The following is a 20,283-nucleotide window of genomic DNA, read 5'->3' as shown; positions in this document are numbered from 1 at the left end:
TGTTTATACAACTTGACACACAGCTAATTACCTCAGAGAAAAAAAAAAAAAAAAACCCTGGAACCAATAGAAGATTGTGATTACAATGATACCTCTCTACCTCTCAGCCTCGCGCAGTTGAGTTCTTTTTACTTATGCCCACTGGGATGTGAAATCGTTTGAAAAGAACTTGCTTCATTTTCTGAACCAAATTCTTTTTTTTAAATATCAATTTTATGGTAAGGATCTGGAAGTGTCTCTTCTAGAACTTGGCATTTGTCTCAAGTTTTACAGTTTAAAGAAAAAAAATTGACTTATTTTAATTTCCATAAATTTTTTTACTATGAAATCTCTGTTCTAGTTGATAGATGCTAACCATTAACCCCCCCCCCCTTGTATTGTAATTGTATGCGTTCCCTGTATTGTAATTTTGTATAGGAAAATAAGCTTTTTCTTAACTAGAGTTCATTCTGAGCTAATTAATCAGAACGTTGCTTTACCAAAACTCTCATGGGCCTTTGCTCTTGAATAAGACCTTCCCTCCTGTGTCATTTCACGTGATTCTAATTTAATGTCTAGTGTTTAAAAAAAAAAACTGAGTATTTTTTTTTTTTGCAGCTGTTAATACAAAGTCCCCCCCCTTTTCCGTTGAAATTTTATCAAAAATAATAAACTTCCAAAGCCTTTTTTTTTCCTTTTTTCCTTCCCGCTTTTCCTTGTCCCCCACTCACGCTGAGGGCGCTGCGTCTCCTCACAGCGAGAGGCGGGAAAAGGGGCGGGGGGGCGGGGCCCGGGCGGCGCATGCGCCCTGCACGGACCGCGCATGCGCCGTGTGCGGCGGGCAGCGAGCTGACTACATCTCCCGGCGTGCCCCGCGCCAGCTTCCGGCGCGCGGCCGTTCGAACGGGGCGATGTCGGCCGAACCGGCGGAGGGCCCGTGGCGCCCGCGGCTGAGGCAGCGGAGCCCGCGGGCCGAGGCGGCTCCAGGGCCGGCCTGCGACCGCCGCTCCTCTCCCAGGCCTGAGGCCGAGCGGAGCGCGCCCGCGGGGCCGTCGGGCAGCGGCGAGCCGGTTTCCCCGCGTCGCGGCGCCGCCGGAGGGGCCGGTAAGGGCCGCGGGCGGTTGTGCGGCGAGGGGAGGCGGGAGGAACGGGCAGGGGGCGGCAGCAGCCCGGGGTCGCCCCTTTCCGCCGCCCCCCCCCTTCCCGGCGGCTCGTGACGCCCTTTCCGCGCGTTTTTCCCGCAGAACCGGAGCCCGGAGAGAAGAAAGAGGAGCCCGAGGCAACGGGCGTCGCCAGCAGCCGCCCGAAGGCCGGAGGGGCGCAGAGGAAAAGAGCCCAAAGGAGCCCGAGCCGTGAGAGGATCTCCCCGTGCAAAAGGAGCTGCGGGAAGGACCAGGCGCCGACCGGCTCCGACTCCGCTCCGAGGCCGTTCAGCAGCGGCCCTCGCGCCCGGCATCACTGGTGGCGCCGCTGGAGCCTCAAGGGGACGACGTGCCGCAAGTCTCTGCCTCCCTTTCACGAGGACATCGCTGGTAAGCGCTGCCCTTCGCTGCCGTGCAGCTCCCAAGCAGCTCGCGTGATCATCTGCAAGCGGAAAGCGTGGCACAGCCTCACGCACGCAGCGTGACAGCATTGTCGAGATGTCCATGGCCCTCTCGGCAGCCGCCTTGGAGGCCCCAGGAACTTGAGGTTGAGCTGAGACGCTGGGTGACGTGACCCAGCAGCAGCGCCGTGCAGGATCTGCGGCTTCCCCATCGTGTTTGGCGCTTAAGCTTCGTTCTCCTTCCCTTCAAGCCCCTCTCCCTCTTTCCCTGCTCCCAAACTTGAAAACGGCTTTCACTAAAACAAGGCTTCTTGGCGTCTTTCAAGAACGCTTYAGCTGTTTGTAATTTGGTCTAAGTCTCCCTGCTTTTGGTTTTCCAGAATTGAGCAAATCGATTGACCCAGAATTGCCAGAGGTAGAGAGGCTTTCCAAGCTGCTGACGCTCAGTTTCGAGGTAAGGAATTTACTTTGTTTACTGCTCTGCTGTARAAGTGAATTGTTTTTCTTTCACTTTTCTTCTAATGTTTTATATATGTATTTAAAGCTTGAAAAAAAAAAAGAGCAATTTTATGACCTGTAGAGTTTAGGAAAAAATACAATTCAAGAAAGAGTGAAAAGACCTTCTTTTCAACATTTTCTTAGTTTTCTGCCCAAAAGCTTGAAAAGGCCGCGGTGGAGGGTGATGGCTTTGATCCTGCGGCTTTCAGAGCTAATGGTAAGTTGCGTAGTACTAGAAAACGAAKGAAATGCCATAACTTAACGTGGCGTGTCCTTCCCTGCCAGCCTCCCAGCTGCACCCTGGRAAAAGGGGCTGGTGCATCCAGGAATATTTGAACGATGTTTTTAAGGAGGAACGAATGGGCTCAACTGACCCTKGGTTGCTCCTTGAAAACCAGTGTAAATGTTAACTCTGATGCCATCTAAACAAGTGTTTTATTAGTGAGAGAACACCTTTCTTGSTCAATATTGGTTATCTTACGGGCAGCTGGCGCGAGCCGCGTTTAAACTTTGTCTCTAGTGAACTCGGTTTCAGAAGAGCTGCAGCAACACTTGAAGAAACTGCAGCTAGATGGGACACTGAAGAACTGGGTGGAGGAAGAGGATCCTGAGGAGTAAGGATTTGTCTTGTCATCGCTTGTGAACTGAAAATGTATTATTTTTCTGTCTCTCCTTTATAGCCCGTCTAATCATCTAAATTTGCCAAGCAGGAAAAAATATTGCCTTTGGGCCCGGTGTTTTAATAGATGGTGGTATTTTTGGATAAATGATTGGGTTGTGTTACTTTTATGAATGCTTGTAGGAAGGCACTTAGAAGGAACTCTGAGTGGGTGCACTGAACCAGCCATACAAGAAGGTTAACAGAGCACATAGCTCGTTTAACAGCACGCTTAGAAAAGGCATGTTTAACAAAGCTCTGTCTCTAAGGTGGCCTTGAGGAGAGAAAAACACAAAGTCCGTTGAGAAAGCAGGAAAGCAGAGAGGGGTGCAAGGGGGGAGCACCGGGACATGAACTGGCCAAGCGACAAGCAAGCGSGAATGCTGCTGTCCTTTGAATCAGAGAATTGTCCTAGGGACACAAAGGAGCCCGCGCCCGCGTTTAGGGATAGAATAATTGGATATAGGGGCTAGTTATCTGCAGTAAAGGGGCTTCTTCCTATGATTCATATTGAACCGTCAGAAGTGCATTTTGTCCCTCGAATGCTGTCCATCAAAAAGGATTTCTCTCTCATATTCTCCAATTCTAAGGGAGAATCCCTATCCTAAGGAGGGACAGTCGTCCGAGCCGTGTGGGGCATCGGAATATCGTGGGAATATCGTATGGAGCTGCACTCACCCCTGTTGTGTGTTTTAGGACTTCAATGGACCCTGCTTTGGGTGAGTCAGTGGCCCAAATTAAGGAGCATATGGGCAGGTGAGGCTGTGTGTCATCGGAGACCGKCCGGTAGGGGTTCGGATGCTAAATAACAGCCCCGTTCTCTGATCTTTTGTAGGTTTACTACAGAATTGCAGTCTTGGGATCTGCTTTTACTCGAGTACCAGCAAACCGCTGAAAATATGTCCAGGTGGGGACTGCTGCCCTACATCTTGTGTCTGTTCAGTTTTTGAAGGATTCTCAACAAAAAGCTGCTTCAAATGGTGCCTGGAGCCACGCGTGGCAGTTAAATGGCTTTTGTTTTCCAGGCGCCTAGAGGAATGCAAGCTTAAAGGGGGCAACGTGGAGCCTGAGAGTTACCTGGGATCATCCCAGGCCGAAGTTGTCCTCAGCAAGCCCGACTATCAGAAGATCCTGGATGACCAGAGGGAAGTCTTCACTTGCATGGAGCTCGTGGTGAGCTAGTTAGAAAGGATTTTTTGGGGGAAAAAGACGTTTTCTACAGCATTAATAAAAAATCTTTAAGATTGAATTTATAGATGAATTACTGAAATTTAGCTAAAAGCGGAGCTGGGCTCTGCTCCTTAGGGTGAAGGCAGGATGGGAGGCAGCGGGTATGGCTTAGGTAAGGCAGGATTGTGGTTCGGGTGCTGGGTGGGTCTGATGGGTGCAAAGCAAGAAGCGCCTGCTGCGTCAGTGCTGCTTTCAGAGTGTCGCAGGTGCTGCGGCCTCATAGGGTGCSTACGGGCCCTCCAACCTCAACTCGGAGGCACCTCTGTGGTTGCCCTGCCAGCATTTCCTGGGATTTCACGTATTTTCCGTTTTCCCCGCAGCTGGAYGAGATGCTCCAGGTCGGGCAGCTGCTGCGGGCGATTGTGGACACCGGCACCGAGTCCCTGCAGAACGTCTCCGGGACCTTGGGTAAGAGGAGGCCGGGAGCGGAGCCCCCCCGCTCCGGGGCTCCCGCGCCCCCATCGCAGCCCCTTTGGTCTCTTGCAGCCGCCAGGACCTTCCGCCGTATGGAGCGCTCCCCGGTCCGCAGGCTGCTGGCACCGAGCGCGGTGGCACCGAGCGTGGCACCAAGCGCAGGACCGAGCGTGGCGGCACCGAGCGCATCACCAAGTGCGGTGGCACCGAGCGCAGCGGCACCCCCGGACGCCTGAACGTYGGAGCCGGCGCGGGGCGCGCGCGCGGGAAAAAAAGGCGCGAGGGCGGCACTGCGCGGGAAATCGAAGCACGAGGGCGGTATCGCGCGGGAAATAAAGGCGTGGCCCAGCGCCGCCTCCCGCTTCCGCCCTTGAAGGCACCCCGCGGATTCCTTTGTTCATTGGGTGGAGGGGCTGCCGCTCAGCGCGCGGCGGCCAATGGGCGCGCGGCGGCGGCGGCCGCCGGGTCCCGCCACGTAGGTGCCGCCCGGAGCCGCGGTCGCCGCCGTCACCCCCGGGAGCGGGGCGGGACTGCGGGAACGGGGCGGGCTGCCGTGGCCCCTGCCCGGGATGAACCTGGAGCAGCCCCGTCCTTGTCCCCTTCTTCCTTCTCTCCTTCCCGGGATGAACCTGGAGTGAGGGATGCTTCCTTATCTCCTTATCTCCTTCCTTATCTCCTTCCCGGGACCCCACGGAGCAGCTGCTTCCTTGTCCCCTGGGTGAACCTGGAGCAGGCACTTCCTTGTCCCCTTCCTGGAATGAACCTGGAGCAGGCACTTCCTTGTCCCCTTCTTCCTTGTCCCCTTCCTGGGATGAACCTGGAGCAGCCCTTTCCTTGTCCCCTTCTTCCTTGTCCCTTTCTTCCTGGCACCCCACGGAGCAGGTGCTTCCTTGTCCCCTGCCCAGGATGAACCTGGAGCGGGCACTTCCTTGTCCCTTTCTTCCTTGTACCCTTCCCAGGACTCTGTGGAGCAGCCACTTCCTTGTCTCCTTCCCGGGACCCCACGGAGCAGGTGCTTCCTTGTCCCCTGCCCAGGATGAACCTGGAGCGGGCACTTCCTCGTCCCCTTCTTTCTTGGCCCCTTCTTGGGACCCCATGGAGTAGAGGGCACTTCCTCTTCTCCTTGTTTCTTGTCCCCATCCCGGGACTCCGTGGAGAGGCCGCTTCCTCATCCCCATCCCGGGATGAACCTGGAGCAGCCGCTTCCTCATCCCCATCCCGGGCCGCGGTGTCGCTCCCGGCCCAGCCTGACCCCTCTGCTGCGCCGCAGGTCCCCGGGGCCGCCAGGGGCTGCCGGGCATCCCGAAGGCGCCGGCATCTACACTCCCGCCGCCTCCGCCCTCTCCGGTGAGTGAGTCCTGCCAACCCTGCTCCTCATGTGACCCATGTTCCCAAGGGRATATTTTTCCTTTGGTGGCTTTTTGGCTCTTCCTCCTCCAAACCCTCCTCCTCTTACTGCACGGAGGAGGSAGCCGGGCAGCCTCGGCGCAACCTCCGAGCCTCGCTCTGCCTTGCAGTGATGGACGGAGTCCCCTTTACCCTGCACCCCAACATTGGGAGCAGCCCCAAGGCTGGCGTGCGGGTGAGTATCCCCCTCAGCCRCCCCCCTGCTCTTGTCTGTCCCCAACCCTGACTGACCTGAGGGAGAAACGGCTGCTGCCTCTTTCCAGGCTGTTATTACAGGCGTCACGGTGAAGTCTCCTGCTGAGATCGAGAGGGAGGTAGGCAGAGGGGCCCCGCTCGGCGCTGGGGGTCCTGCATTGCTCCCGTGTCCRTGACTGTTTTTTGCTTCCAGTACAACTACACGTTCGTGGTTGAAAGGACGGCAGCCGCGCGCGCCGGCCCCAGCATCGGTTAGCGCCGCGGCCGGCCCTGCTCTCGAGGACGCAGCTTCTGCGCTGAGGACCTGAAAACGTCCRCGAGCTAAGAGCCCAGGAGCTGCCCAGGGAGAAAATAAACGTTTCTCTTCTAATCTCCCCAAGTGTTTCTGTCGCGCTCCTGCAACACGCACCTTCCACTGGGCACGTACACAGGGATGGTTTTGGCTGTGTTTGTTCTCCTAGGTTCTGCTTTAAACATCACCTACCTCCTGCAAGAATTCCCTCAGCCCTTCTTACGTGACTGGAATGCTAGCGTCAGCCTCGTCTTTAGGGGGTTGGGTTTTTGCTTTTCTTCTCCTGCACTTAAGTCTCGTGGCCTGTTAAAGACACCATAAAGCTTCTAACCCCACCTAGGAAGTTGCAAACATGTTTTAAAATACATTGATTTTGATTTAGTTATTAAACTCCATAAACGCTTCCTCGAGCGTAGTAGGGCAGTACAAAACTCCCGCCAGGTGATGGTGCGTCCTGGCACGGGTGAAAAATCAGCAGCCTTGATTGGTCTACAGAGGTGCTTCCCATGGGATCGGGAGGAATCTTCCCCGTCCCTGCTCCCGCGCAGGATCAGAGTCACTGTCCGAAGACTAAGGATGAAGCTCGTGAGGTGGGAACGTGGCTCTGGGTGCTGCTCGGAGCGCTGCTGGCGCCTGGGTTCAGGAAGGCACTTTCAGTTTTGCGCTGCCCAGCAGAAACTGGAGGATTCGGTCCACTCCCAAGGCGAGGAAGAAGTCGGCCAGCAGCACTTGGGTGATCACCACCTTGAACTGGGAAACAAACACAGCCCGTGAGGCCCCTTCCACCCCGCGTCGTTCAGGCACGCTCTGCCAGCAGACAAAGCCTCTGGCGTGGGGGAACATGCGTCACATCGCTGGTGTCACACACACTTCGCTGCTAAACTAGGGCTTCAGCAGCGCTTTACTCTTCTTTGAAAGCTACTTCCAGCTTTTAAAGCTGCTTTTACATCCAGCTTTTACTTCCAGCTTTTAAAGCTGCTTTTAAAGCTACTAAAGCTAATTCCATAGGAATTCTTATATGGCTTAGATCCTGCTAAAGCCTTGAGGGTGCTCCAGATTTCCTCAGGAGGGTCCTCCAGGTTTCCCCAGGCCACTTGCTGTTTTCCCACTGGAAACCCAGGGTGTAATTGAGCTCGCTCACCTCCGCAGGGATTTCTACCAGGCCAAACTGTTCGTTGAATTCCGGGGAAGAGCCGCTGAGCAGGCCCACGATGGCGAGTCCCGAAAGGATGATGCTCCACAGCAGGGGCTTGTTCTCCTGGAGACTCTCCATAAAGGGATGGCCCTGSAAGAGCGAAGGGAGAAACGGAATAGAGCTGCTGCTCTGCACACGCTGAGCGCAGAGGAAGCGCAGCAATTCAGGACACTGTTGGGGACATTTGTCTCACTCYAACTTGGTGCAAAAAGAGGAGGCTTTTCTCTACAGAGTCCTGACAAAGCATGGATAGGATTAGGGAARAATCTCTTTTTGGGGTTAGGGAAGAATCTCTTTGGCACTGCTGCATATTAAGTGTAAAACTGCCCCTCGTCCTACTGCAGATGTGACTTAAACGTGTCTTGCCTTGTAGTTGATAGCAAACGTGGCCATCTGCATTGCCATGGACATGATGTAAACGGTGCTGTTCACGAGACTGGGCTCAAATTCCTTGTACAGATCCACAAACTCTTCTCGCCTGGAAAGGAGCAGAGCTGGAGATCAAAGGGATCAAAATCACCTGGAAAGTTAAGCTAATTTTAGAAAACCCTTCCACTACACTCAAGCTCTCAGGGGCAACAGTAGCTGCTCCCAAACTTGGTGTCCATCATTAGCAGCAGCTCTGCCTTGACAAAACCAGCCCCCTTGTGCGGGTATCAGGGGAGCTGCAGGTGCTGCAAGAACAGGGACTTGCACTGGGCTCTTTTTTAACACTCAAAACCCCTGCTGCTTTGGTGTAGCACTTACTTGGGCTCGCTGCGCACCTGGGCACCTTGGTACAGATAGACCAGGCTGAGGAAGTGGACAAGGAACTGCAGCAACACGGTCAGGACGGTGTAGAGGTTAAAGATGTTTGGCAGCGGGCGCTCCTTGGAAAGCGTCTTCAAAGGCTGGGAGCAAAAAAAGGCAGGAAAAGCAAGGAATGGTTAAAAAAAAGAAAAATCTGACACTCATCCCTGTTTCTCATGAGCTTTTTTTTCTCAGGGTGATGGGTATTGACCAGCAAACTGTCCCCAAGTTCCTTACCTTTGATCTGGAAATGAAAAGGAAGCAGCCAGCCAAGAGAAGGCCCTGCAGAGTTGCCTGAAAATCACTGAATTTCACCCCTTCCAAGTAGAGGACGCTCTGGCTGTAGGCGAGGATGAGGGCGTTGAGGGCGAGGATCTTGAACATCTGGAGTGTGGTCACTAGCGTGCAGCGGCCTTGCTTGATCACGTGGCAGACTGAGGGGCAAGAGGAGGCAGCGGCTGAGAACAACTCGAGTGCACGAGTTCCCCGGGCTTCTGTCCCTCAGATAGACGGGGGGACTGAGATAGATGGGGGGACTATAGCCCCCCACTGCCTAAATCCTCCCCGGCTGAGAAACCCCCGCGGTTTCCACGCAGAAACACGAGGGGCACGAGTTTGAGAGCGTGTCTCAATAGCAGAGCCCTCTGTCTCCRAGGGAGGCTGCTCTGAATCCGTGCGGATCCCCCCAGCTGCTGCCCTGCCAGCACGCACTTACTGCACTGAATGGAGGAGAGCTTGGAGGTGAAGGGCGCTGCGATGCTGGCGTCCCCCAGCTTCACCACCGGCACGCGCTCCTCTTCCAAGTCCTTCAGGACCTGACTGATCCGCTCCTGGAGGAGACAGAAATACGCTCCGTTATCACAACGTGGACTCGGGGGACGCGGTGCTACGCTCTGCACCCCAAGGTGGGATTGAGAAGCCTTCAGGCTTGGGGCATTAGCTTGATGGCTGTGTGGAGAAGTAGCACCTCCTCTCATCAAATCCACCGTCGCTGCAGGGCAGCGACCAGGAAGACTGCTCCTTTCCCAGTGTATCCCGCTCTTTCCAGTTCTCCTGAATTAACAGGAAACCAGAGGAGGACAGAGGAGCAAGGAAAAGCCACRCGGCCTTCAAAATCCCCAAACCTCATGAACGGGCACAGGCAGAGCTCGTTACCGACCCTCTGCGCGGCCAGTTGTTCCTCCCGTTGGGACAGGACTCTGTGCTTCGCCCCGCGGGACGTGGGTTTCACGCTGCCGCTTGCCCCGGGCACCGGGGCCGGCCGCCCGTCCCCGGGGCCATCCCGAGCTCGCTTCTTCCGTTCCGGCAGTCGCTCCGGAGCGTTTGCCAGCAGCGCCACTCCTGCCAGGACAAAACAGGAGCTGCAGGGCAAGGTGCTGGCAGAGCATGTTCTCCCAGCAGAAATCCCAGCTGCAGCCAGAGGGGAGCTCAGACACGTTCCATTTCCCAAGAAAAAGCTCAGAATGAGGAAAAATCTCTCTCATCTGTGTTGGCAGCCAAATTCTGCTGCCTGCTGGTGCAGCCACCCAGGATTCCAATAGCACAGGCAGCTTTCTGCTTTATGTCAGTTCTTCTGCTACCAGCTGGAAGTCAGGTAGATGAATCTTAACCAGTTCTAGCCCCCAAAGTACCAGAAAAATCCCCACCAGCTTTGTGTTTAGGAGCACTAGCCCAGCTCAGGGGCACGTGTGAGCTCCCTGCATTCGGACTCACCCACATCTGCATGCTTCAGGGCTCCAACATCATTGGTTCCGTCCCCACACATCAGCGTGATGTAGCCCAGGCTTTTCAAAGTAGTGATCACAAACTCCTGCAACAAGACTTGCCCAGTCAGACTTGACCCCTTTGTGTTCCGGGACACTGCCCTCCGGGCACGCCAGCGACAAAACAAGGAATTCTCCAAAAGCTGCACYTAGCAGGAGCTGAAATTTCTCACCTTTTGCTTTGGGACCACTCTGGCAAACACCTGGATGTGGGGTATGAGCTTCAGCAGCTGYTGCCTGTCCACAGCCTGCAGGTGGGAGAGACCCTCTCCGGTAACACAGAGGTCGTAGCGCTGCGTCAGCTCTTGCAGGGGGCTTGGGAAGCTGGGCAGCAGGACAGCGCCGTCGATGGACTGCCACTGCCAGCTGGAGCCTGGCAAGAACAGAGCGGCTTTAACACGAATACAAAGGAACAGGCACRTGAAATTGGCTGGCACGAGACAACCTGTGTGGCACACAGCGGCCSCCACCCCTGCTGCTCACAGCCCCTGCCATTAGGGACATAAGGCACCCATGACATGACAAGGACAGCAGAGCAGCGCCTGGGACACCCCCTCCTGTCACGTAACTGGTGTCAGCTCCTGCCCCTGATCCCGCAACAGGAAGGAGGCCTTGAGGCTGCTCCTGTTCTGGCACTCACAGGGCTCCCTTAGGAGCTGCCAGGGGAACGCACGTGGCTCAAAGCCAGAGCAGAGAGGCTCRGCCAGGCTCCGGGATGGCTATCAGCACCAAACTGCCAGGCTCAGGGCAAGGGGCTGCCTTCTCCCGAGACAGAGCAGCTCTTTGGTGCACGGGGCCGTTACCTTTGCTCGCCGGGGGCTGCAGAATGAGCGTGTGCTCCCGCTGCAGGAAGTGGAGCTCCCGGGCCACGTGGCAGGCGGTGAGGGGATTGTCCCCCGTTATCATCACTACCTACGGGGGAAGAGGGAGACGTYGAAGAAGCTGCACACGGTCAAGCAGCACATCACCACAGGCCTCCTTTGCACCGCAAACGGAGAGTTATCTCAGCCTGACTTATAGCAGGGATATCTATCTGTTGTAAGATGCAGCTCTGGGCAGCACCTTGTTCAGAAAGGCCTCCTCGCAAAAATAACACTGCATCCCCAAGGCCTCAGCACCTTTATGACAGGGAAGCCTCGCACTGCTTGCCCCACAAGGCTCCTGGCAGAGAAATTCCACATTAGAATCACAGAATCTGTGAGSGTGKCCGGGACCTCTAGGGATCACCCAGTGCCACCCCAGAGCATGGGCACAGGCTGCGTCCAAGCGGATCAGGAAGGGCTCCAGGGAAGGAGCCTCCACAGCCTCCCTGGGCAGCCTGGGCCAGGGCTCGGGCACCCCCAATGACAAGGAATTGCTCCTTAAGTTCCTGGGGACCTTTTGGTGCTTCAGTCTGTGGCCGTTTCCTCTAGTCCTATCGATCATCACCACTGCAAAGAGGCCGCCCCATCCTCCTCACTGCCTCCCTTGAGGCATTAAATTCCTCATGCAAGGGCTGACAGAGGGGCTGAGGCGCTGCCGACACTTACATGGTGCGACGCGTTCTGGATCTCCTTGATGACCGCCTTGGAATCAGCTTTGAGAGGGCAGGAAACCACGATGAAGCCGGCGAACCTAAGCTCGCACTCCAGAGCCTCGCGCTTCATCTCTCGCACCTGCCAAAGCGAAGCAGCGTTACCTGCTGCTGCTGCTTCCCAACAGGAACCTGGCCTTGCTAGGGCAGCAGCTTTGCGGGCAAAGCAGCAGCTGGAAGCACCATCGGGGCTCTGAAATGAAGCCAGCAATCCTGGGCTGTGCCCAGCTGCTCTGGAGGAGAGGCTGCTTTGGGACAAGGCTCCGCAGAAGCGGCCTCTGGAATATTGACACGTCCTCATCACACAAAAGCTGCCAAATTCAGTGCGAATTAGCTGCTGTAACGGCAGAGCTGACTTTGCTTTACAAACAAGGGAACTGATATATCTACTAGCGACAGATGTCTATTCATCTATTAATTATCTAGTAATGCAGCACAGAAAGAAAAAGCTGGGGGCAGAATGCAGGCAGKGCAATCCTCCCCGAAGCTTCAGGGCTGCAGAGTAACGTGGTTATTGCACCGTTCTGGCAGCTTTACCTGCTGGTGAGTGAGATGCCCCAGTTCCTTGTAGCCAAGGGCCAGTACTCTTGCCCCCTCCCGGGAAATTTCCGTGTGGACAGCRTGATAGTTGCTTGGGCAGTGAGACAGCTGGAAAAGCGAGGGGAGAAGTGTCACGTTAATAGAATTCCACACRCAATTCAGTAGCGCATATCAGTATTTCCGATTAAGGAGGCTGAAGGCGGAAAGCAGCAGCTTTGGGAAGGCCCCTCACCATCAAGGGTGGGAGGGCAGATCCAGCCCATAACCCTCCTTCTGCTGTCAGCAGAAGCAACAGGGCTGGAACTCATACGGTCCACTATTCCGATCTCCCTGGGATCGAACTGCCAATCCTCAGGGGAGTCTGTTGGCAGGCAGGGGTTGGTGGTGCTCTTGCACAGGAAAAAAAATGCCCATATCCAGGTTCCAAACTCGGGAGCGCCAAGCAGAGGCTGGGGGGCACGAGCACGTGTCAGGGGACATCTCCCAGAGATGGGACATCTCTAGAGAGCCACGCTCACCATTCTGTGCAGCGTCTCTGGGGCCCCTTTCACAGCTGCAATGTAACAGAGATCAGTCGAGCCGATCTTCTCGTAGGACGCCAAGACAGACATTCTTTTCAGGGCACTGGCAAAATGAAAGCGCTGGTGAATTTTCAGTCCCTGAGTTCTAATACTTCGGGGGAAAACTTTCTCATCTGGAAACAAACAGATCAGGACATCCTGAAAGGTTTCTCGGTATCAAAAGCAACATCACTCCCTTTGGGTCACAAGGAACCCACAGGCCACCGAGATCAATCTCCTCTCCTCAGACCCAATCATACAAAGCTGGAATTCCCTCACCAAAAACTAAGGGACATAACAGACCTGCAGCTGCTAAAGCCAAGGAAGCAGCACAGAAACCCTCCCGAGAGGCTGTGCACAGACCAGCCTAAACCCCACATGGTCACGTTGCCTCTACTGTAGTCTGCACCAGCTACTCGCAGCCTGCTTTTATTGAGGCTGCCTAATCCGAGCTTAAAGACACCAACCTGAGCTTGCCAGATGCAGAATGCAGTATCTTTGCTGCCTTGAGAATAGATGTTTACTATTTATTGTCCCCTAGCCCCCCAGTGCAATGGTTTCCATTGCCTCAAAACAGTTCTGGATCGTTCCAGATGCAATTCCCTCCATGCAAAATGCTGGCACGAGGCATGGGAACCCTCCACAGCCCAGATATTTTCACGCTCAGAAGAACTGACAAAAGCAGCGTTATCATCATCAAAACCACTGCTTTTACCTTTAGTCAGGGTCCAGTCCACGGCCATCAGCATGGCCTTCTCTAAGGGATCTCCCACCAGCGTCCCGTCGTCCAGCTGTACGAGCGAGTGGCACGTAGCAATCGCTCGGTGGGTTTCCACAGGAATGTCCGACACTGGTGTCACCTCCTTCCCATCCCTGCAGGGCAAAAACATGGTCCATGTTAACAGAGAGGCCATTCATGTTGTCTCAGATGAAATCTGGACCTTTTACCCAGGAAAAATAATCTTTAAAAGTATAGTAACCAGCAGAGCTTCTCATTGCAACAACAAGGCTGTAGGAAACGTGGCACAGTCTACACTGCAAATAGAGTCAGAGCCATTCATTTCTGTCYGTCCTCCAGGGTAAATTTGATTCAAAGTCAACTCTCAAAATAGAGGTGGTAACATAATGAATAACCACATCCAATTTGAATAAAAGGCATCAAACAAGCATGAGATGTCTCTGTAAGAAAATCATACAGTAGTGGAACAAGAAGGCAGGAGGCGACTGCACAGGTTGGCAGTAAAGACCTCATACTCACAGAAGCCCCATGTGAGAAATCCTCCCCAACAATTAAAATCAGAAGTGCTGAGGCCATAAATTAACTCTTCTTTTAAGTGCTGTTGCTACAGGGACCAACAAACCTTTCCCCTTCCAGATCAGTCCACTTCTTTCACTCTCTGAATCTCTGGTTATTTCCTCTTTCTTGCAATGCACTTGTATCTGAAAAGTTCCCACAGCACCCAAAGCTCAGACCACAGCAAATCCCTGGATATGCTGACCACCGTGAAACCCTGGATATGCTGAAAATAGCCCAGGACCTACCTGAGCCCAGCTACTCCTCTCACTACAAGGTGATCACTGGTCAAGGTGCCAGTTTTGTCAAAGCAGCAAACTTCAACTTTGCCAGCAAAGGGGATTCGGAAGGGTTCTGTACAGTACACGTCTGCAAAGAGAGCAGTGAATGCCAGGACAGATGAGCTACGACAAAACAAGGACACAATGCCCCAGGTTTCACACCACGGCAGCTCTAAGCACGGCACGCAGCTCGAGCAGTTCATTTAACGAGCACTAAACCCTCCAGTCTCAACATCTGTAGCATCTGAAGCCAGACTGGACAAGGCTTCATGCCAAAATCTTTCAGCTCTCTTCCTTCACACATTTAATTTAGGGCTCATTTCAGAGTACGTTCCCTTTATTTTCTTGTATTTGGGGTTTATATCCCCCTCCAACACCTCATCTCCAACACCYATGTGAGTTACTGTTAATTTACAGAAACAGAGGAGGCTGCAGTAACTTTGCCTGCTTTTCCATAGCCAAAGTCTCCCCAGCAGTTCCAGAAGCAAAAAGAAGATTCCTACTTGTGTTTCYGTGGCTTGGGACTTACAGAGCTTGGCGAGGGCAATGAGGGAGGTRTTGACAGCCAGCGAGAGCTCAATGGGAAGCTCAGGTGGAACAACTGAGGTCAGTATCAAAGTACATTCCAGGAAGAGCTTGTAACGATTCCTGCTGGGGTCCTTGGTGCCTGCAGGGTGAGACAGGAAAGCATCCAGAATGCTACGTGGGACCTACTCTGAAACACCAGAGCAGCCCAAACAGCTTCAGTTCTCTCAAATGAGGTCAACTGTCCTTCCCACCAGCTTTGGTTCAAGTTCTACATCGAGAGCTAGAAGAGGCAAGAAGAAAACTCACCTTCAATCCAGACGTAGGCTGCAGCAGCCACGGCAAAGACCAGCAGGAACAGGATAAAAATGAAGGTCTCTAAGTTATTGGCTGTCACTCTCTTCACCCCAAAAAGGATTGTGCGGAGTAATTTCCCCTGAGAAGAACAGCCTTCAGTGCAAGAAACCATCTCTGGAGCATGCAGCGTTTTGTTAAAAAATATGGAAGCACCAGAACAGAACTTCAAAATTGGGCTTTGGTGTCACAGGCTTAAATTTATTCTCATTTATTTGATCCTCTTCATGGCTAGCAGCCTAGAGCCACCCGTGATTAGTCTCTTTTTAAGTAGTCCTGAATTTCCAACAGGCTTTCAAAAAGCTTATGTTCGCATCTCTAGCAAATACAAACACATTCTGTCACTTTTTCTAGCAATTATGACACAAACAGAAATAACTAAGGGCTGAAGTTCTCCTACAGAGAACTCTTAACATTCTATAATTCACAGTGGGGCCATCACAATGGAAATCCTGATCCCCAACTCCCAGATTTTTGCATCAAATATTAGAGTACTTATCTGGCAAAAAAAGAACAGAATGCCAGAAACCAAAYTTAACATCATGTGCTAGTTTGGAAGAGGGAAAAATGACACTCCARTATTTATTTTCTCACTGCCATGTTCGATTTCCTTACAGCAAAGTGTTCAACAGTGCAACCATCGTTAACAAGACACAAGTGAGAACGTGTGTTCAGATCTTACCTGAGATGTGTTGAAACCAGTCCTCAGAGCATATGCAACACACCCGTTATCGACAGCTGCAAGGGGAGCAGGAATGAGATCAGGAATTTTATCACAGGTATTTTATGGGCTTAACAAAGACAGAAAACACCTGAGGCTTCACCCTTACACAGTCACTTCCAGTACGATGCTAATTATCAAGTAAACTCCTAGCAAAAGAGCCAAGRAGACTGACTCAGGACCCCGACAAATGTTGCATCAAGCAATTTAAAATGAATCTGTGAGTATCCAACACAACCTCCCAGAGGAAACTTGAGAAAAGCACATACGTTTCAGGCCCGTGCTGGCTTTCTGCGGTGGGATGTGCTGCACCACTTTTGTTCCTCCAAATATGATGTGCAGCCGGGAATCCGCCTGCATGTCCAGGACGCGCTCCGGGTTGAGATCCTCCACAGGCTCCTGCACGACAACGGTCACGTCTCAGATTCAAAGCCTGCACAGAGTCAGCTGCCAGCAAGTAAATGTCAAGTGTTTCTTTCTGGTCTTGTTCTTATGGTGTTCAGAGGTGCTCTTAGCTCCACTTCAGCCAAAGAGGGCCTGAAGCGAGTCGAGGGGCTAACTTTGGCCAGTCAGCTCCTGAGCAGCCTGGTTTAGAGCCTGGCACCCCTGAAAACTGCCATTTCAAGGAACTTGTTTGCCCTTGGCCACTGAATTCAGCAGAGAGGCTCTGTGACCGCTACCTTCTCCTTTCCAAGCCACCCATGGCACAAAAACAAGTGGGATTTCAGGTTCTGAAGTACTTTACACTTGTCCCAAAGGAATCCTGCCTGGAATGCGGAGGAGGACAATTCCATACCCCCACAGCGCAGGTCAGGTCCAAAGGCTACACACAGAGCCAGGCAAAACAGACGTCGCGTTTCTCATTTACCGGAGACCATCAATCACTGGTAGGGAGACAGCAACAGCCAGGCCAGGTTCCCCGAGGCAGCATTTACACCAAGATATGAATTTCCACTTGCAAACGATGCAGTGGCTTGAACGTTTTTACTTTGCTAGGTTGTTATGAAGGAACCTTTCACACAGACCTTCATCTGCGGTACGGACTCTCCTGTCAGCATAGCTTCATCCACGATACACCTGCCACGTAACAGCAGCACGTCACACGGCACGAGGTTCTCRTGAGGAGATCGGCCTGCAATTAATAAATTAGAATTTAGAAGAGGAGAGGTAGGCATGACTGGTGCCTGGCAGGGCAGTTATCCTTCAGTTTAGCTGAGCAGGGAAGATTCCTGAASGACAAGCCCCTCGCGGGCTGCTCAGTCTATCACACCACTCTACTGAGCAAAAAGCATTGCTGAGAACTAGAGGGGCTTGGAGGAAGCRGGAAAGTTCCAAAATCAAGTCATTTAATCCTCATTTCATTCAAAGTTTGGACTGTAGGASCACATGCTGGGACAACGTAACCTAAAAAGTGAAAAGAGAGGTAAGAGAGACCTGCCTTTACCCCTTTCCTTCCTAGAAGATATTGCCAAAGAAAGGGAACTCTTCATCTTCAAAAACATCAGCTGAAATAGGAATCTGAGGCTGATTTATCTAGATAAAACAGCATTTACTTTTCTTCAAGACAGCTAGGGGATCCAAGAGATCCATCTCAAGGATCAGTTCTTAGATCCTCAAACTGTGTCATCTACGAAGCACATGAAGTCTCCAAAATCAGCCAGTTAAGACCACTGGAATTAATATCTAATTCAGTTGTGCAACTAAACACGCTARCAATAACCTGATTTTAAAGAGCATTCGTTTACGAACATCGTACAAGCCCTTACCGATGGAAACGATGTCCCCTGGAATAATCTCATCACTTGAAATGGGGCGCCACTTTCGGTTTCTGTAAACCTGTGGGGAAAAAAAGACACTTTAGAGCAACCTCACACAGGTTGGTGCAGTAGGAAAGGATCAGAGGGAAAAGGATGAGGAAAAAAAGGAGAGCGTGCCATTCCAAAAATATCTGTTATGCTCAAAACCCTACGTTTAGAAAAAGAAAGCACAAACAGATAATGGAAAATGTGTTTAGAGCCGTAAAAAGWTACCAGAAGGAAGAGACCAGAAATCAGAATTAAACAAGCATGAATTTATGAAGAATGGACTGGACAGAATGGATGGATTTGGAAGAAAGGCACAGGGAAAAGCCCAAAGACTTTTATCCTCTGCTTTCCCAAATCTGTTTTGGTTCCCTCCTTTTAGGGAGACTCTGCCTCAATGAGCAGGACCTTCCTCATTCCTCTCATCAAGCACTGCTCACTGTGCAATTTCCCAGCCATCTCTCAYTACGTTTGCCATTCCTGCCTCTCCCGTTCCGATTACCTGGATCATGTATGGCTTGTTGCCCATTTTTCGAATCTCTGACATGTTCCTCATTTGCTGCTGGACCAGAGAAGCTTCAAATGCCACTAACATGGAGAGGGTGAAGACACTGTAATACCAGTATTCATCCAGGCACCACAAACCCACGCAGAACACCTGGTAAGGGGAACATGATGTGGAAGTCATTCTAACATCCATCTCACTCAGAAAACAAAAGCCCTCAATTCTCAGGATGCTTTCAGCTGGACTCGTATGCACTCAATTGAATCAAGCTGCGAAAACAGAAAACCACAATAACCTATTAGGGAGGAAACAGGGTTGTCCCAGCAACAGTCAGCTAAAACACCAAAAAGACACTAAAAAGCAACAACTACTCTTGCTATTAGAAAGCCATCAGCTGATTTTTGACTCAAAGCGGGTCCATAAGGAATTCTTATCGGGGAGAAGTATTTACAGCTCTTTYTGTTTATGTGTTTTACCTGAAAGACGAAGAAGGGGGCTGTGGCTCTTTCCTTGAAGAGCTCCAAGAACTCTGGCACCACCATCTCAGCCCTGGGAAAGAATTGAAGTCTTATTAAGCGTGGAGTTCGGTCTTCTCAGCAACAGCCCAGCCCCAAAACATCTCCAGCCTCCACTGCGACACCATATTTTATTCCAGAATATCTACATGCAATTGCTCTCCTCTTTTCGGATGCTGTAACAAGCAATTGCTTTCCAGCTAAGTCCGCTGTGGAGAAACAGCCCTGTCCCGGTCCCGTTCTTCATCCTTAGAAGACTCCAACACTTGGGAAGCAAGTGCTGGGAGGAAGTATTTAAAAAAACACAGCACGGATTGTCCTTCCACTCCAAGAGCTTTGTTAGTGACGCTTTGGATCTCTCCCTCTCCGGCAAACAGAGATCTGGGCCCGGAAAACTTACTTGTTTGTCCCGTACTTCTTCTCCGCCGCGCGGATATCTTTGTCCTCCTGATAGCCACGGGCGTTCTGGTAATAGGAAAGGGGATGCTCCACAGGGAAAGCCACGGGAAGGAACTGCTTCTTGCCATCCACTTCGTAGGAGTATTTGATTTTCTGAAATTCGAACGAAAGGGCCTCCTGTCCATCCTCTCCCTGCGGAAAAGGGGAAAAAAAGGCAATTAAACACACACCAAAGACTTCATTTCACACATAGTCTGACCCGAAGGGAGAATCTAGAGGAACCCACTAATCACTTCCACCTCTAGCCCTTTTRTCACTCGCTAACATGCGATAGGACACACTGCGATCTCTCACGTCCCCACCTRTGACCGCTCTAGRTGACCCTGTGTGCAGGGCTTTGCGCTCGACCATCTCTAAAGGTCCCTCCAACCTTAAGGATTTTATCCTGTGATTCTACGCCTGATTGTAGCCACGTTTCCCAAAAAACTACAGCTAAAAGCTAAGAAACTGCAGCCTGGCACAAAGCAGCGGGTCCCAGGCGTGCGCCAAGCGAGTGGCCGCCTCCTCACCTGGTCCCTGTGGAGAGGCACCAGCTCCACGGATCCGTTATTCGGCGTTGGCACCACCTTGGCCAGCGTGGCTTTCTTGGGACTAGGCTCCTGAAACACAAACGGCGTTTGCTGTGTGAAACCGGGACGCGGTTAGAGACGGGACGGAGCCCCGCGGACCCACCAAGGGGCAACGAAAGATTATTTTATCTGTAACTTATATGTTATTTATATGGTGTTTTTTCAGGGGTTTCTGCAGAGCCCCTGCAAGGGGCGAGGACGCTGCAACGGGCGCGGGAAGAGGGAAATGAGACCCCTGGAAAAGAAGGGGCGCTCGGGGGGGTATGAGGAGGCACGGGGGGCAGCAGCCGTTACCGAGCCGGTCCCCCCCCCGGTGTCCCCCCCACTCACCCGCACGCAGGTGAGCGCGCAGTGCGCGTGCACCGACCAGAGCCCCGAGAGCGCCGTGAGCAGGTGCGCGACGCCGATGGCGGCCAGCGCCAAGAGGGCGGCCTCGGGGGGCGCGCGGCCCGCGCCCGCCTCCCGCCACGCGGCCCACACGCGCGGCCCCCAGAGCCAGAGCCAGGCCGGGTAGAGGCCGGCCACGAAGGGCAGCACGGTGCCGTGCAGCAGGCGCGGCCGCCGCCGGTAGAGCGTCACCGCCGACACCAGCTCGTCCGCGCCGCCCGCAGCGCCGCCGGCC

General features: G+C 52.9%; 2 protein-coding genes and 1 long non-coding RNA gene across 3 annotated transcripts; 2 read left to right on the top strand and 1 right to left on the bottom strand.

Annotated features, from left to right (window-relative positions):
• The first annotated feature begins 890 nt into the window (after positions 1-890).
• DSN1 (DSN1 homolog, MIS12 kinetochore complex component) lies at positions 891-4,558 on the top strand. Its single transcript, XM_026048146.1, has 10 exons — positions 891-1,083; positions 1,224-1,511; positions 1,903-1,976; positions 2,165-2,237; positions 2,541-2,634; positions 3,375-3,434; positions 3,514-3,585; positions 3,704-3,851; positions 4,229-4,316; positions 4,395-4,558. Exons 1-10 carry the CDS (start codon positions 891-893, stop codon positions 4,556-4,558), a joined length of 1,254 nt encoding a protein of 417 aa, XP_025903931.1.
• Positions 4,559-5,821: 1,263 nt separating this feature from the next.
• On the top strand, positions 5,822-6,256 carry LOC112954894. The gene is made up of 3 exons (XR_003250802.1): positions 5,822-5,904; positions 5,993-6,043; positions 6,118-6,256. It is a non-coding gene; the product is annotated as an uncharacterized LOC112954894 (long non-coding RNA).
• Positions 6,257-6,625: 369 nt separating this feature from the next.
• Positions 6,626-20,270, bottom strand: ATP13A1 (ATPase 13A1; the record flags this gene model as incomplete). Its single annotated transcript, XM_026048145.1, has 26 exons — positions 6,626-6,966; positions 7,358-7,501; positions 7,778-7,889; positions 8,159-8,301; positions 8,438-8,634; positions 8,916-9,030; positions 9,360-9,541; positions 9,914-10,010; positions 10,137-10,336; positions 10,767-10,875; positions 11,493-11,618; positions 12,074-12,184; positions 12,595-12,770; positions 13,352-13,509; positions 14,179-14,299; positions 14,741-14,878; positions 15,046-15,172; positions 15,773-15,828; positions 16,081-16,210; positions 16,837-16,943; positions 17,578-17,647; positions 18,116-18,271; positions 18,595-18,667; positions 19,034-19,224; positions 19,602-19,691; positions 19,992-20,270. Coding segments are annotated over 26 exons (3,519 nt in total), but the record flags the coding sequence as incomplete, so codon positions are not given.
• Between the last annotated feature and the right edge of the window lie 13 nt (positions 20,271-20,283).

Source organism: Nothoprocta perdicaria, unplaced genomic scaffold, assembly GCF_003342845.1.
Source record: "Nothoprocta perdicaria isolate Ctin4 unplaced genomic scaffold, notPer1 scaffold_513, whole genome shotgun sequence".
Classification (NCBI taxonomy): domain Eukaryota; kingdom Metazoa; phylum Chordata; class Aves; order Tinamiformes; family Tinamidae; genus Nothoprocta; species Nothoprocta perdicaria.
Note: the sequence above shows the minus strand (reverse complement) of the source record. Positions and strands in the feature narration are given on the sequence as shown.